At 41.2% G+C, this 18,444-nt stretch overlaps 1 protein-coding gene across 1 annotated transcript in view; it reads left to right on the plus strand.

The window, feature by feature from the left end:
- LOC126249697 (katanin p60 ATPase-containing subunit A-like 1) overlaps positions 1–18,444 on the plus strand; it is a 168,503-nt gene that overhangs the window by 93,080 nt on the left and 56,979 nt on the right. Inside the window, exon 4 of the mRNA XM_049951375.1 lies at positions 13,581–13,884. Within this exon, the coding sequence (XP_049807332.1) occupies positions 13,581–13,884 (304 nt within the window). The remainder of the gene's footprint in view (positions 1–13,580; positions 13,885–18,444) is intronic.

Consider the following 18,444-nt stretch of genomic DNA (forward strand, 5'->3'; position numbering starts at 1 on the left):
AAGGACTTTCAGATAAATCAGTTTTACGCTCCGTTATGTCAAACTTCTGAAAGCAAACACTCTGCAACAATCGTCAGGCGGGTCCAGGATAGAGAAGCGAATGTGACGGTCTGGGGAATGTCTTCGTGGCTTCCCTGGGTGATCTTGTCATGTCGGAAGACACAGTGGATTAACACAGTTATCCATCTTTTCTCGGGAACCACATATACCCCTACATGCAGTTTGTTCTTCCTTGGCACGCAGTTCATTGGAATGTACAGAGGAACGTGTATCACCCTGCACTACTATACCAGACATTGGAAGTCACTGAGTGGACTGAAGGGACATCAAAACCACATTTATGGTTCTAATCCTCATCAATTTACATTTTTATTTTTTAGATGTTTGTTCCCTACTCCTTATCATTTCTTATCATTTATAATCAGGACATTGTTCTATGTGTCCACTAACTGGGCAGTGCACAACCATAACTAGTCCTGTCCAGTTCATGTAGGGTGACTTCCAGATGGAGTAGACAAACAATGAATACATCACTATGCTTTTGATACTGGGTGTATTCGATAACCAAGCTGCTATTGCTGCTCGTACGTATACTGCACAATACCCTCAAAGGTGACATCCAGATAAGAATTTTTTTGTCTCCTGGAGCAATGTCATCAGGGAAGCAGTAGTCTTTGTCCACAGGTAATGGACAGGTGTCATTCAAGGACTAGACATGCTCCACAAACACAGGATGCAATTCTTGGTACCGTTCACCATTCACCTCAGTAAAATACCCATGATATTGCAAGGCACTTCAGATATTTCAACAATTGGTTGTTAAAGTGTTGCTTAGTGAAGAATTGCATCTGTATCATTACACATTTACTCAACACCAGTGGCCAGAAGACATCACTCAACGAATGCAGTTTTGTGAATGGCTTTTGCAAAAAGTGGAAGATAATGAACATTTTATGAAGAGTGCGATATGGACTGACAAATCTAGCTTCACTCGCGAAGGTATTTTTAACCTCCACAACAGACATTATTGGTCACAACACAACCAACATGTCACACATAAACATGACTTTCAGCCACGCTTTGCCATAAATCTGTGGCCTGGAATCATGGGAGAAGTGCTTTTGGGCCCTTACGTATTGCTGGACAAGTTGAATGTGCTCCTGTATTGTATGTTTCTTTACAACACTTTGCCTGACTCGTAGAAAACATCCCACTTGGTTTTCGGCGAAAGCTATGGTTTCAACGTGATGGTGCACAGCCACACTTCAGAATGAATGTGCGTAACTATTGAAATTAAGCGTTTTCAGGGAAATAGATTTGTCATTGAGGTCAAATATTCTGGCCTTCACGTTCCCTGGACCTTAATCCACTAGCTTTTTATTTGTGGGGACACTTAAAGGAACAAGTTTATAGTACTCCACCCATGGATGAAAACAACCTAACAGCTTGTGTGCATGCTGCTTTAGCAATGGTGGATGCAGGTGTGTTGGGTAGCATGTTGAAAAGTATTTTGACTCTAGTGGGAATGGCAAAGAATGCAAACAAAGCATTTCTTGCATTGGATTTAACACAGTGTATAAAGAAGAAAAGAAAACGAGATGCTAGTCCAGGGAATGGTTGAGACTGAGAGACATATAGCTATGAAAATCCCCTAAAGGAAATTTTTATATTTTTTTTTTTACTTGGCCCTCACACTGAAAAAGAAGACACAAGTAAGCAAAAATTTATTTTCATCTAGTTTGTTGCATAACGACAGTTTATTAAAATATCACATTGTGGGAACATATACATTGTGTTTGGAAGAAGATGTGAATTTTTATTTTTTTATTTTATTGCACTCCTTCTTGTAAGTTGTGCAGAAAATATTGATCTTTTTTGTAACTCTTCCAGCATAATACGGTATATGGCTGGGAAAGAGGCAAGACGTCTACCATTTTGGTAATTGCCGGTACTGTTTTGTCTTTATCCTTGATCATAGTTTCCACAATTGTAGAAACTTGTGATAGTGAGATGTATTGTAATAATCTCTTTTTTGATAAACCTGCACAGTGAAGCATCAACACCAAAAATCAAAACTTCTCTCAAACACATCAAACACTCGAAATGTTTGACAAATACATCAGACAAAGCCACACATGGTAAATTATTTAAAAAGCTACTAAAAGTTGACTAACTGTTTGTTCACGTATGGGGGCATTTGAAAATTTGATATCCTGTCATACAACAACTGTACACAGTAGGAGTTCATATGAACAATTTATATTATGTTTGTAAAATGATAACTGACTACGGAGTGAATCACATCATAAGAGTAGATTTGAATGGAATCATTTAGTTGACCAATAGTATATTTTAATTGAGAACAGCCATAAGATTTTAACCTGGACTGATCGGCTAAAAGAAGCTCACAAAGATATTTACACATAAGTGCCTGGTGGCTAAACTAGGAGTAACTGGAACACTGTTCTGCACAGTTAGTCCACAAATTTTGCTAATCAGACAAAGAAGTGTCATTAACTATGTATTGTTTATCAGGGAAAATGACAATATTATAAGAATTATGTTGTAAAAATCATATATACACCCATTGGGATCCATAAATCCTACCAAATATACCTAAAATTTCGAATTTTGCAGATAGAATAAATAGTAAATTAACAAGTTTTGCTAGTGAGAGAGGCATTTTTGAAATCAGACAAATCAGAGCTACAAAACTGTGGAACTGAATTTTGAAAACAGTCACTGATTAAAAATCAAAAATCAAACAAGGATTTTAAGTACAAATATTTGGGGAACTTTGGCATTTTAGTAGAAATAAAGATGTTCACTAAAAAGGGGAGGGTGAAAGCTTTAAACTAATAATAATCTTTTAGTCAAAATCACTTATTAGTTCACAATAAGTACCGTCTCTACAAGTTGTTGAAATTTTATTTCCAGGTTATTTAATATAAGTATGACTGTCAGTGATTTGAAAACTATATTGTCACGTAGAGGAAGGTGTAAGTAGATGAATAACGAACACTAATTTTACTTAACGAAGATTTATTCAGCGCTTGCACATATAAGAACGCAGAGCGAACTGCCTCCGGCCAGAACACATACGGTATATATACAGCTACAGAACATTCCACTACAATGATTCTTGCCATTTGTGGATACTTCTAGAATGGCAATGTTTCAGTTCATGTGGGTTTTGAACTCATGACCCTCTATGCAACAATCTAGTATGATAACCACTGCACTATAGCGACTGCGCGACTCTGCTTCTTCTGCGACATTGCTCCCTCCTTAAGAGAACAGCATCTCGGTGTTACAGCCTCCTAGTCTGGAAACAAGTCATCGGTCCTTCATACTCCAACTCCCGATGACTGATGTTCGCCCTTGCGGTGATCTTCTTAGAACTTCCCTTGCTGCTACGTTCTTCGTTACCTTCCCGCTTGTTGCCTGCTGCTGGAGCTTCGAATGTACCCTGGGTTGCAGGATCCTTATAGGACTTCATTTGAAGGATGTGGACCGCATCTCTGATCTTTCGTCGTCTTGTGTCGGGGCTGGAATCTTCAACTTCGTAAGTAACATCAGACGACTGTCTTACAACCTTATAAGGTCCAAAGTAGCGCCTGAGGAGCTTCTCAGAGAGACCAACCTTCCGAACAGGAGTGAAAATCCAGACGAGGTCACCAGGCTGGTACACAACAGGTCGATGGCTCCCATCATATCCTCGGCGATCGTTTTCTCGAGCCTGTAGCTTACGAAATCGGGCTAACTGCCGAGCTTCCTCAGCTCTGGTTAACACCTGGACGATGTAGTCGTCGTCCACGTCATCAGGATGTACCGGAAACAGTGTCCACCGTCGTAGTCGCCTCACGCCCATGCACCAGGAAAAATGGCATAAATCCTGTGGTGTCTTGCTTGCCGGTGTTGTAGGCAAACGTAACCAAAGGTGACGAACATTGATAGCATGTCGGCCAAGGTCTTATTAAGGCGTTCAGTAAGCCCACTAGTTTGCGGATGGTAGGCAGTCGTCATGTGGTGAGTAATAGTGCACCGACGATTTATCTCTGTCACAAGATTCGATTGAAAAATTAACGACCTTGTGGCACCGTGTTTTAATAAAATGTGTTCTACGATGAATTTGGCTACCTCGAATGCTTCGGCTGTTTTCAGGGCTTTTGTAATGGCATAGAGCGTCAGATAATCTGTGCAAACAATAATCCATCTAATGCCAATAGCAGACGTTGGAAATCGTCCGAGGAGGTCAATCCCAACACGCTGGAAAGGCGTTTCGGCTGGTGGAATTGGTATGAGTCGGCCAGGGGCTTTCTGAGGATCTGCCTTTCTCCTCTGGCACTCTCGACAGTGTGACACATAGTGACCGACACGCCTAAATAAACCGCCGGCCGCGGTGGTCTAGCGGTTCTAGGTGCTCAGTCCGGAGCCGCGCGACTGCTACGGTCGCAGGTTCGAATCCTGCCTCGGGCATGGATGTGTGTGATGTCCTTAGGTTAGTTAGGTTTAAGTAGTTCTAAGTTCTAGGGGACTGATGACCATAGATGTTAAGTCCCATAGTGCTCAGAGCCATTTGAACCATTTTGAACCTAAATAAACCTGGCAAGAAAAATCCCTTGCAGATCCTATCGTATGTCTTAATAAATCCTAAATGTCCGGCCTCAGGTGTGTCATGGAATTTCTGTAGAACATCTAAGCGCGTGTGTTTAGGAATCACTGGTAGCCACCTCTTTCCAAACGGATCAGAGTTTTTCTTGCAAAGTAATCCATTAACTACCTTAAATTGTCCTTTCGCATCCTCTGGCCGATTTAAGGCAAGCATAATTTGAGATATCTTGGCGTCCTTCTTCTGTTCAGCAGAGAGATCCTGGAGTGCAGCGAGACAGTCACTATCTTCATCAAAGTCTTGATGGTCTTGCACAGGGTTTCTTGAGAGACAGTCAGCATCTTAGTGTTTTCTCCCACTTTTGTACACTATGGTAATGTCATACTCTTGAAGACGTAGTGCCCACCTGGCCAGTCGCCCTGTTGGATCCTTAAGACCTGTCAACCGACATGGTGAATGATGGTCTGTAACAACTGTGAATGGCCTTCCATAGAGATACTGTCGAAATTTGCACATGCCCCAGATCACAGCAAGACATTCTCTTTCTGTAGTTGAGTAGTTTCTCTCGACTTTTGTAATTGTCCTAGAATCATAGGCTATAACCTTCTCATTTCTATCCGAAATCTGCACCAGAATAGCACCGATCCCATACCCACTGGCATCTGTGTGTAGTTCTGTAGGTGATCTCTCATCATACAGACCAAGTACAGGGTCAGTCTTCAGAGCTTTTCGCAGCACATCGAAAGAATCTTCTTGAGCACCATCCCAGGTAAATTTAGCATTGGCTTTTAAATACTCTTGGAGTGGCCTCGCTTTGATACAAAAGTCTCTGATAAAACGACGGTAATAAGAACACAATCCAAGGAAGCTGCTCACATCTCTAATACTTTTAGGAATAGGTAATTCCGTTATAGCTGTCACCTTTTCTGAGTCTGGCTGCACACCTTTGTTTGACACAAGGTCTCCAAGTATTTTCATTTCTTTTGCTCCAAAGAGACACTGTAATGGATTAAGTTTCAGTCGGGCTTGTTGGTTCAATCCAGCTTGTTGGGGACCCTTAAGAATGGCCCTCAGTCTTTTTGTGTGTTCATCAAATGTCTCTGAGAACACTATAATGTCATCTAAATAACAAAGGCACATCGTCCACTTCAGATGCCTTAGAAGATTATCCATCATTCGTTCAAAAGTTGCTGGTACATTACACAAACCAAACGGCATTACCTTAAACTCATACAGGCCCTCAGGGATGATGAATGCAGTTTTCTCACGATCAGCCTCATCTACTTCGATTTGCCAGTATCTCAAGTACATGTCCATGGTTGAGAATAACTTAGCCCCTTTTAGACAATCTAGCGTATCATCAATTAGTGGAAGAGGGTAAATGTCCTTTTTAGTTATCTTATTAAGCTTCCTGTAATCAATACAAAAGCGCCAACTGCCATCCTTCTTCCTGGCGAGAACCACTGGTGACGACCATGGGCTCTGCGAAGGCTGAATAATGTCATTCTTCTTCATTTTCTCTACCTCGTCGCGAACGATTCGACGATCCGTTGCTGACACTGCTCACTGGCTTATTGGTTGATGGGCTCCAGTGCTAATCGGGTGCTTCACCATCGATTTGTCTAATTTGCTCTTCACCTGTGGATTGCAGCATTCTGAGAACTCTTTAAGAATGGCAAGTAGCTTCCTCTATTGTTGCTTAGTGAGATCTTGTGATAGTCGAGGTAGATCTTGCCTCGTGGTGGTAGCGCTAATTTCGTCCACGGACTCAGCATGGGAGATTTCTATGACGCTCAGCTGTTCTGCAATTGACGGCTCAGTGTTTGCTAAGCACATGCCTCTTGGAAGGATCTGCAGTTCTCGGCGACAGTCAACTATCCACAATTCACCGAATCCGTTCTTAAACGAGACGAAAGAAGCTGGGATGACAAAGTTATTATTCAGTGGTATGCTTCTCTTACATTCCACTACAAGATCCATGGGTTGATGCATGGCATGACACATGACAGTTACCTTTCTAGCGCTGACTGCAGGAATGATCACTTCATCCAACACACAGTCTCCACACACTCGAATGCGCATCTTCCTGCTCACAGTATCTCATCTCGTCTAGCATAATCTTTGAGTGACCACAATCTATAATTGCTTGAGAAGCTTTCAAAAAGTCCCATCCGAGAATGACGTCATGACTACACTCTTGTAAGATGATGAATTCTAAGGGCTGTGTATGGCCACTTATAACCACATGAATGACACATCTTCCTGTAGGTTTTACATATTTTCCATTAGCCATCTTCAGCAGAGATGTTTTGCTGTCGACGAATACGGTTTTATGCAACTGGCGACGGTACTTCTCCGAAATGACTGAATATGATGCTCCAGAGTCCAGAAGAGCTTGGGCTGGGTGGCCATCCATGAGGATATCGACGTAGTTTCCTATCATTTTTGTAGTGATCGACGGCGGAGGATTTTTCTCTTCGGCAGCCTCACCTCCAATGAAGGTCGCACCCTTTAGTTTTCCAGGTTGTGGCGGGTAGGTGATCGGCTGGAGCTTCTTAACGGCGATGGAGACCTTGATCGGCGTGTTGGGGAGCGTCTTCTCCAGCGGCTAGCTTGCGGCGATGGTGACCTACGTTGACCGGCACCCACCTCTTCTTGTTCATCTTCGTCGTCACGGAGTTGGCGTCGGCTAAGATCAGTCTGCTGTGTTCTGGCGCGGGCGTCCGCTGCCTTTCTCGACAATAGCACACCACATGTCCCGGTCGTCCGCAGTGGAAACATACTGGTTGGTTACCATGGGTCCTCCAGACATCAGTCTTCCTTGGTGCCCAAATAGGTTCCTCAAGCGGCACTGTTGGAATGTAATTTCACCTGGGTCTCGAAGGACGAGAGGTTGGGTTCAATGTCTGTTCCACTTCCTCCCTTATGACCTCTTGAAGCCTCTCGGTTTTTTGTTCGCCGTGCAATCCAAGAGCCTTATGAACTTCCTCTATCACTATCTGACAAAGAACACTTGTGAAATCAGATTCTTCCTCCGTCACAGACATCGATGCGACGTTTGGAAGCCATTCAAACGTCTTGCGTGTAATTCTTTTTTGTTGCACTGTCTCGATATACTGGCACCATTTTATGAAGTCGTCTACTTTATAAACCTCCATCAGGAGTGGGGCTTGATACATATCCTTAGCGACACCATTCATGAGGTGTGCAACCTTATCTTCCTCCTTCATTCGAGGATCCACTATTTTACACAGCTCCAAGACGCCTTGAATGTAAGATGCTGTAGTTTCTCCTGGACGCTGTGCCCTGCACTTTAATTTATCTTCAGCCTTGCACTTCTGTCGTTGTGTGTCGCCGAAATACTTGCGCAGTTGCGCCTGGAATGCTTCCCAGCTTGTGAACTTCTCCTCGTTGTTCCCACACCATTGCTTGGCAGTGGCCTCCAAGTAGAAAAATACGTTAGCCAAACACACGGTGTCATCCCATTTGTTAAATTTGGCTATAAGCTCATATACCTTCAGCCACTTGTTTGGATCTTGTCCCTCGTCACCAGAGAACCCGGAAGGATGTCTCGTGTGGTGGCATACAGCTGCTGTCATCGTAACATCCTCTACTTCTTCTGTTTCTGATAGATTGCGATCTGTAGAATATTGCTCAAACTCTGGTTTCTCGTCACGTAAACGGCAGCTCTGTCGTGGCCTGATGGGAGCCACTGTGTCGTTTATAATGTGCGATATCGCAAGTTCCAATACCCAGCGCCTCCACCAGAATAATATCACGTAGAGGAAGGTGTATGTAGATGAATGATGAACACTAATTTTATTTAACAAAGGTTTATTCAGCACTTGCACATACAAGAGCTCGGAGCGAACTGCCTCTGGTCAGAACACATACGGAATATATACAGCTACAGAACATTCCACTACAATGATTCTTGCCATTTGTGGATAGTTCTAGAATGTCAGTGTTTCAGTTCAGGTGAGTTTTGAACTCACAACTCTCCATGCAACAATCTAGTATCATAACCACTATACTACGGCGACTGTGCTACTCGGCTTCTTCTGCAACAAAGTTTTGAACAATTAATTCTGATAAAATACAACCAGAATACAAAATTAACTATTTTGTGAAATTGTCCCCTGTGTGTCATTTACAAATTGCAATCAAATAAAGAAAAATTTACCTATATATTACTGTCAGGAATGATATAAGAATAAGTCAATAGTTCCATCTTCCTCCATTACAGCTAGTTCCAATATAAATCAGTGTTGAACTTCCCACTTAGAAATATTGATTTCTTGTATAGCTATCGACGTAAGCAACACCTGTATTTGCACCACTAACTTCAAAGTCTTTTAGATAGATCTCTGTGTATTAAGAATTTTATAATAGCTTTGCATTTCTACTATATTTTAGTCTCATAACTGCTTTTATACGAATAATCTGACAGTATGTAGCCTTGTGTAGAAATTTAAACTAACTGATCTACCTATGTCCAATTTTCTAAGGGGCATAGAACACTAATAAAACTTAGTTCAGTACTAGTACTTGGTGTTGCCTTTTCCATACTACTGATGTCTTGTCATACCAGATCACTTCCACAACCTATGTAAGTTCGTTCAAAATCATTTACTCTCCCCTTTACATAGATTTCTGTCACATCTGGGACAGCTGAATGTTTCTTGAATCATAATCTCTCCATTGTCACAGACAGGCCCTGTTTAAGGTCCAAGGGCCACACTAGGCCACACTAGAGGTGCTTCTGGTGAAAAATTTTCACACAGAGTGTATCATAATTAGTAGGAAAAACAATCCATTTCCACATTCACTAGATTTAGGTTTATTTTGACAGGTTGTATGAAGAGCTCAAGGAATTGCAGCTTGGCATGTAATGTATGTGTGAAGGAGGCAGAAGGAAAAGGGGGCACAAAATATTTCTTGTGCGGGAAAAACGGGAGGGGGGGGGGGGGCAATGACATTTAGTCAGTTGTGTGGAAAAATGTTCCTTGGACGGGCCCTTGTCACAGGTTTTGGTAGAAAGATGCACCTATTTAATTTTCTGGTTTCTTTCAATCAGTGTGGTATATTTGTGTGATATGGTAATTTTTGTTTGACCTTTTGTGGTCTGCTTTCAGCTGAGGTTTGACAGGGTGCCTGAGTGTTCATCAAACCAGGAACATATGCTTGCAGACCTGTGAACATAGCTGTTGTCATGAAAGATGGTAGTGCCCATGACATATTACCATGAATGTATAGAAGAAAGGAAGATAACTGTTTGCCAAGAATGTTGAAATATACATCCATAGCCTGACTGAATGGGCTCAAGCCATGGTACAAGAAAACATCCGTAGAAGATCACAGAACCATCTCCATCCTGAACTACACCCTCAGCACATTATAGTTTAAATGCCTTATTGAGCCACCAACGCACTCAGCACCTTGCATCATTTGAAAAGAGGAAAAACTATGACTCATCAGGCCACACTATGTGCCTCCAGTCTTCTGTGTTGTTTGACTCATTAAAGACATGTAGATTTATGTGCATTTGTGAGTAATGGCCTTTTGTGAGGTACCACTCTGCTCCAAATGTCCACTGCACTCCTTTCACAACTTACTGAGATGAAACTGCATTCACTGTCAACATAATTTCCTGGCAAGTTTGAAACTGATCATCATTGACAGGGCATGACACTCATCTTTGGTCCTTGTTAGTTAAGACCTTATCATGACCACATTTAACATGCTGTTACTTTGCTGTGAATGGTACACTATTCCCTCTAAACACATTTGACATTCCACATTAATACACTAACAAACTGGGCAACTTCCCTCACATTGTGGTTATGTGCACATCCAAATACAATATTTCCTTTTCCATTCTATCACCTCTCCTTCTCAACCTAACTTACTGCACTGATACGTACAACTGACGTCACTTGACTGAAATTATTTTTCAGTGGTGGAGGGTCACATGAGTGCCTGCTACTAGTTCTATGTCATCTACAGCACTCCAAAGTGACCATAGTGCTCTTTTATGAGGATAACTAATATCTTTCCCTGTGAGCTGAACCATTTGTGGACAGAATTATTGATCAATAAAACCAAAATATTGTATGTGCTCTGTTTGCAATATACAAGGTACATTAAAAGATATTTTGCTATTTGATAAAAATATAATATATTATGCAGTGTTATTTATTTGTTACAGAAATAATTTTACAGATGAATTAAATGTTGGCTTCTTAGTAGTTATATATACTGCCTGACAAAACAGTGAAGCACCCAGAAGACATGGTCGGCTGTCAAACATATAAAACACGAGTGTTTGTGCAAAAGATTATAGTTGCATTTCTCTGTGACAGGTAGAACAGCCACCGTAGTTCATTAGTGCACCAAGCACACTGTAACCCCTCCACATCTGTGCCTGCCATCCAGGAACAAGTGCCGGCCGGTGTGGCCGAGCGGTTCTAAGCGCTTCAGTCTGGAACCGCGCGACCGCCACGGTCGCAGGTTCGAATCCTGCCTGGGGCATGGATGTCTGTGATGTCCTTAGGTTCATTAGGTTTAAGTAGTTCTAAGTTCTAGGGGACTGATGACCTCAGATGTTAAGTCCCATAATGCTCAGAGCAATTTGAACCATTTTTGAACCAAGAACAAGTAATGGATTCCCTACAACGTTCTGTATCATCCTGCATCATTCAGTAGAGATTAGCAGCCTCCAGACTAGGGAACTACTTTCCCATATGTAGGCTGCCATTGAAACCACAACACAAACAGCAGTGTTTGGTGAGGTGCCACGAACAGGGAACCTAGACTGCCAATGAAAGATGTCACATCGTACTCTGTGATGGATCACGAGTCTACACTACGCTAGATGATCATCGTCGACAAGTATGATAGTGACATGGGAAGACGTCCCAGTCTTCCAATGTTTTGGAGAGGCATAGTGGTATTAACCTTGGCATCATGGTGTGTAGAGCCATCGGGTATGACTTTACATCATAGGTGGTACTGATTACAGAACTGTGATGGCATAATGGTACATAATAACATCCTGCATTCTTGTATATTATCACTCCTACTACAGTATTGTGGTGCTGTTTTCAACAGAACAATTCTCATGCACACAATTCAAGGGCCTCTGTGAACTCTCTGCGTGATGTTTAGGTATTCCTGTTCCAGCAACATCAAGATCTGTTGTCGATAGAAAATGCTGAGGACCAGCTCAGCATCAACTCTGTCACAGTGCCAGTATCCAGGATACCAAGGAATGACTTGCCATAGGAGAGGGTACAATGGCCCTTGACAATTGAATCAGTACATAAAGCCAGGCAAAAGATAGTGCAATGTCATACTGACTGGTGGGTCCACTTTACTGTCAACTACTTTGTAAATTTGCCGCAATCTTGTGATCACTGAAATAATATCACATACCCTCTCAGCCCATGAAGTTTCATTTTGTTCCCTCCTCCCCTACTGGGTGCTTCACTATTTTTGTCAGGCAGTGTATATACACGTTTCTGACACATGGAAATACACAAGAATGAGATACTTGTGACCTGTATAGCCATTATCTTTTTTGTAAGTCCAGAAAACAGTTCCTTATTGTCTTACATTGTTTTGATGGACAACTCATCTCTGAGAGCTACATAAAAGGTATACAGAAAACTACTATTGCAGAAACAATTTTAAATAATGCTGCAGAGCAAATGTGGAGATAAAAGTCAAAACCTTACCATTTTCAGAAATTTTTCTTGTAGCTCACCAATTTGTTAGCACAAAACAGCTGCAGTATCATTAAAGGAGCCACTCAAGTAACTGTTGCCACCCTCTCCATCTGCTCTGCCTGCCACACAAGCAAATACACTACTCTTCTTTGCATAAAATGCTGTATGGCTGATTTTATATAAAAACAACTTTTCTTGTGAATGCCTAAGTTAACAAATTTGTAATTCTTAAAGAAAATAATCACAATGTTTTGGAATAATATCTACCATAGTAATTTTTTTATCCAGATATTTCTCAAAATTATCCACTTTGTGTAGAATTTCTTAAAAGTTCACAGCTTACCCTTTTTAAGATCATTCATAATAAGTATAAAGAGCTGAAACAAATGTTTCCATATTCCCAAGACGCAATTGCTCAAGTGATTCAACAAATTGTCACAGCACTATTTTATTTCCTTTACTTGTCATCTTTAGCATTACAGATCTGAAACAAGTGCAACTCTGAGAAAATGGTGCTCACTGTTTAAGTAAAACAATGTATTGGAAGCTTACAAACTTGTTAAGCACAACCATAGAGGGTTATATCCTGTTGTTAATATACTGTAACTCATATCTGTATGGTACAGTTTATAAAATAGTTTTAATGTCGCTAAGTTTGGATTTTTTTTACTAAAAGTAGTTCTCAAGGAGCATACCACCACAGTCACACTTTTGACATGAGCCACTTTTAGTTAAGGGACAGCACCATTTCTTACTTAGTGATTCTTAAACTGCAATGCATCTCCTCCATTACTGGCAGTTTATGAAGCCATACTGTCACATGCTTTCATGTTTTCACTGTGTTTGTTGGTTCTTCATTGACTAAGAGTTTGTTACAGTGGCCTATGTTTAAATTGACTCTCACACAGTATATCACCTCTTCTAAGATGGTTTAGAAAGCTATTCATTAATGAAAATGTGGTTAAGATGTGTCTGAATTTTGATTCCCACAAATTTTGCAATGACTGAAAATGTGGAAAGATAGGAAAGAAGTACCATCAATATTTTCTGAAAGTTTGAATCATAAATGTGCTCCATAATTAATTCTTATAAACAAAAAAGCATACCACAACTTCAGTTTTGAGCTAGTTGTCATAGTATTATATTAGTCAATATCTAAATTCATTACACATTTAACAATAAGTCATTACAATTTCACCAAGTAAATTTTTCATTAAGACTTCTGACTTCTTTCATTGTAGCCGATCCAGGAAGTCTCATTCAATGGACCGCACTCCATGCCTGACAAAGCGGTCACATCCTGGAGCAGCAGTGAGTGTGAAAACACAAGGACCTGTAAGACGGAGCAATGAGGGACCGCCTTCATTACCATCTGCAACACCTTCACAAGATAGTGATTCTCATGAAACCCCGCCAAAAGTGTTCCAGGCTGCCCAGTATGAACAGCATCTTGTAGAGACACTTGAAAAGGATATCATTCATAGAAATCCTAATGTGCAGTGGAACCGTGTCGCTGGGCTGAGTGAAGCAAAGGCAATACTTCAGGTGATGAACAATATTCAGTTACACACTTATTTTAGACAGTAATATTTTGTTGAGTTACATGTTATTACTAACACAACTCAAGAATAATCAAAAATTTCAGTGAAATATGATGAAAGTATTAAAAAACCAGAAGAAGTTGTACATGAGAAATGTTTCTCTACTACTTGAATAAGTTTTTGTATTTAAAATATACTCTGGATGTGTGGTATCAGAAATTATGTTTTATATCTCCTGCTTAATAAAAATAACAGTTTAATACTAAATTATTACATCAGACATGAGAGCAAATACCCTCCCCTCGGGTGCCCTGGATATTGATTGATTGACATCTGCACTCTTCATGCCACTGGTTACTGGTTGTCAGGTACTGCTTAACACGACCACCATTCTCTTCCTCCTGTGTTTTATATGTAGAGGAAGCATGATGAGACCTATGTGTGTCCTACTGCTTCTTATCTTGCTCATGTGGATTTTCCCTGAAATGTACAAAAACAACAAAGTAAAACCAGATTTCTTAACACACCGGTGTTCAAAAGTTTCCTTAACAACTTTCCACAGAAAGAACATCCAAAATTTAACATTCTATGTTATAAATCTTCTGAAAGACTTTCACTTGGACCAGACATGCTATTGGGAGTTACAGTATTCATCTCTGAATGTCATGTATATGCTTTGCCAATGCAGCCTTGCCAGAGCCGTACTTATTTTTAATCTCCTGTATATGCTGAATTTTATCAGTAGTATTTCATTTAAATGGGCTACACCATTTCCTGTCTCCATTTTTAAGTACATAACATAGTTAGACTTCCACTACTGCTTCATGTAATCATCACTAACTAGCGAGACAATGAATGTTTCTCATGATGATGTGCAATTACGCAGAGACAGCCACAATTTACCTTTAAAAATAGTACTGAGTGACAGTAAGGCACACAAAAAAATGGAGGTTTCTACTTGCTGAGCGGTAAGACCTATTGTTTCCTCAAAGAAAAAGGTTATCAGGAAGATAAACATAATTTTGAGGTTGCTGATATATTGCTTTGGATACTGGAACAAAATAAAAACATAATATTTAAATAAATATCAAATTAAATAACTACTAATGTAAAAAGTGAGTTACATACATAAAATTTAGAGGTATTCAGAAAAATATCAGTCTATAAAACCAATGTTAGGGAGGACTGGAATAGTAATAGGAAGAAGAAAGAAGAGTAGTGTGACAGAGTCAGTGGTGTGAAAGCAGAAGGAGCTAGGCAGATTACATAATATTGTTGAAGTTCAGACAAAGGATAATGTAGGAATGTAGGGTGTTCTATATGGACATTATCCATTTATGTAGAACATTTTGCATCTGTGTAGAAGATCTGGCCTTTAGTTGGAAGTTACAGATGGTATGGGTTCTGAACACATTGAAGTCTGACAGTTTCATAATCTAGTTAATACAGGGATCCTGAGTGAATTTTCTGTACTTGCTACTTTAGGAATCATATCAATTTAAACATTAATTTTTTTCTTCAGGAATACATATATGTTAATCACACATAAGACACATGGGAATTTCTAATAGTATTCTAAGGATACTGGTTTAGAAAATCCTTATTTTTTCTTACATGCAGAATATTCCCATAATTCATAATGAAGAATAGGTTACTGAACTGAAATCACTCATGTGTACAACAATGGATACACCAGGTTGAAATATCAACTGTATAAGAAAAGGATAAAGTGCTACTCACCATAAAGATGACATGTTGAGCTGGAGACAGGCACAATGAAAATATTATTACACATTTAGATTTTGACCAAAGCCTTTTTTAGTACGAAAACACACACACATTCATTCACACAAGCAAGCACACCTCACACATACATGACAGCCATCTCTTGCAGTTCAGACTTGTGAATAGTTGCCCCATAATCGCAAATATTAATGTATGGTGCTTCACCTGGAAGAGTGACCTTCTCAGTTCTCAACAAACAGATAGATCTCATTTCTTCACAGAGTAATAGTAAGCTAGGGAAAATAGACATTTTATACTACTCACAGTTCTGCATGTAATTACTTTAGGCTGATAAGACTACAAAATTTATACTGAAACCAACTTTTTATCAACTGAATATAATGTTGATGTGATCCATACTTCATTCTTGATAACTCATTCGATAATGAATATAGAAAGCTGCTCTTGCTTTTAAGGTGACATGTAAAAACATGATATGACAAATAGCTTAGACTAGTCAGCATAAATTAAATTTTAGTGTTTTTCAACAATACGGCAATAGCAACAGAGAAAAAAATTAAACATTTAGTGTGAAATTATTGTTGCAGATGACAGTCCTCTGAAACTCTTTGGCAGTGACTAAACATTTATCAGTGTTTACAGCAATATGTAGGAAAAGTTCCTATGCCTACCAAGTGAGCAGCTTGGGGTATCAGAAAAACCAAAGGACATCATATCCTACACTCCTGGAAATTGAAATAAGAACACCGTGAATTCATTGTCCCAGGAAGGGGAAACTTTATTGACACATTCCTGGGGTCAGATACATCACATGATCACACTGACAGAACCACAGGCACATAGACACAGGCAACAGAGCATGCACAATGTCGGCACTAGTACAGTGTATATCCACCTTTCGCAGCAGTGCAGGCTGCTATTCTCCCATGGAGATGATCGTAGAGATGCTGGATGTAGTCCTGTGGAACGGCTTGCCATGCCATTTCCACCTGGCGCCTCAGTTGGACCAGCGTTCGTGCTGGACGTGCAGACCGCGTGAGACGACGCTTCATCCAGTCCCAAACATGCTCAATGGGGGGACAGATCCGGAGATCTTGCTGGCCAGGGTAGTTGACTTACACCTTCTAGAGCACGTTGGGTGGCACGGGATACATGCGGACGTGCATTGTCCTGTTGGAACAGCAAGTTCCCTTGCCGGTCTAGGAATGGTAGAACGATGGGTTCGATGACGGTTTGGATGTACCGTGCACTATTCAGTGTCCCCTCGACGATCACCAGTGGTGTACGGCCAGTGTAGGAGATCGCTCCCCACACCATGATGCCGGGTGTTGGCCCTGTGTGCTTCGGTCGTATGCAGTCCTGATTGTGGCGCTCACCTGCACGGCGCCAAACACGCATACGACCATCATTGGCACCAAGGCAGAAGCGACTCTCATCGCTGAAGACGACACGTCTCCATTCATCCCTCCATTCACGCCTGTCGCGACACCACTGGAGGCGGGCTGCACGATGTTGGGGCGTGAGCGGAAGACGGCCTAACGGTGTGCGGGACCGTAGCCCAGCTTCATGGAGACGGTTGCGAATGGTCCTCGCCGATACCCCAGGAGCAACAGTGTCCCTAATTTGCTGGGAAGTGGCGATGCGGTCCCCTATGGCACTGCGTAGGATCCTACAGTCTTGGCGTGCATCCGTGCGTTGCTGCGGTCCGGTCCCAGGTCGACGGGCACGTGCACCTTCCGCCAACCACTGGCGACAACATCGATGTACTGTGGAGACCTCATGCCCCACGTGTTGAGCAATTCGGCGGTACGTCCACCCGGCCTCCCGCATGCCCACTATACGCCCTCGCTCAAAGTCCGTCAACTGCACATACGGTTCACGTCCACGCTGTCGCGGCATGCTACCAGTGTTAAAGACTGCGATGGAGCTCCGTATGCCACGGCAAACTGGCTGACACTGACGGCGGCGGTGCACAAATGCTGCGCAGCTAGCGCCATTCGACGGCCAACACCGCGGTTCCTGGTGTGTCCGCTGTGCCGTGCGTGTGATCATTGCTTGTACAGCCCTCTCGCAGTGTCCGGAGCAAGTATGGTGGGTCTGACACACCGGTGTCAATGTGTTCTTTTTTCCATTTCCAGGAGTGTATATTAACATATTTATAACAGCATTGCTGTTTATTTAAACATTATCAATCATCTTACACTGCCATATTCATACATGTTAGGGAAAACTGTCTTTCATGGTAATTTCTTCATGACACATGCACCATGTAGCATAAATTGATTGTGGTGGATATTATGTGAAAGCTTACCTAGACCTCTGTGAGACCTATGGTCATTTCAGAAAGTAACATAACTACTATGAACTGTGTCAATATTACTGCTAACATTCATGGCTGACACATACATTTTGAACCCTATCCAGGTATGCGTAGTCTAAATTTGCACTTTATTATTAACCACAAATAATGTTAGGAAGTAAATTTATTGGTGCACCAGTATAAAAATCCCAGAGTCTATGAAGAGGGTTCTGCAAAATGTTTGGTTAGAAACTTTACAAAATATTTTAACTGCACATGCCCTTAGAAAAAATACTTTTCTAACCTTTCCTGCACTGTCCCAGGAAATTATGTCACTGCACCATAGTACAGTACTGAATGAGAGTATGTAAACACAATCTGCAGATCTACACAATGGCAGAGATTTTCAAATGCCAAGCAGACAGATAGGAGCTATTTGGAGAACTTACCCTTTATGCTGGTGCAACTCAGTTTATTATCCATCTGAATGCTTAGACTTTTACATAGAGTTTAATTTAG

Source organism: Schistocerca nitens, chromosome 3 (genome assembly GCF_023898315.1).
Source record: "Schistocerca nitens isolate TAMUIC-IGC-003100 chromosome 3, iqSchNite1.1, whole genome shotgun sequence".
NCBI classification, from domain to species: Eukaryota; Metazoa; Arthropoda; class Insecta; order Orthoptera; family Acrididae; genus Schistocerca; species Schistocerca nitens.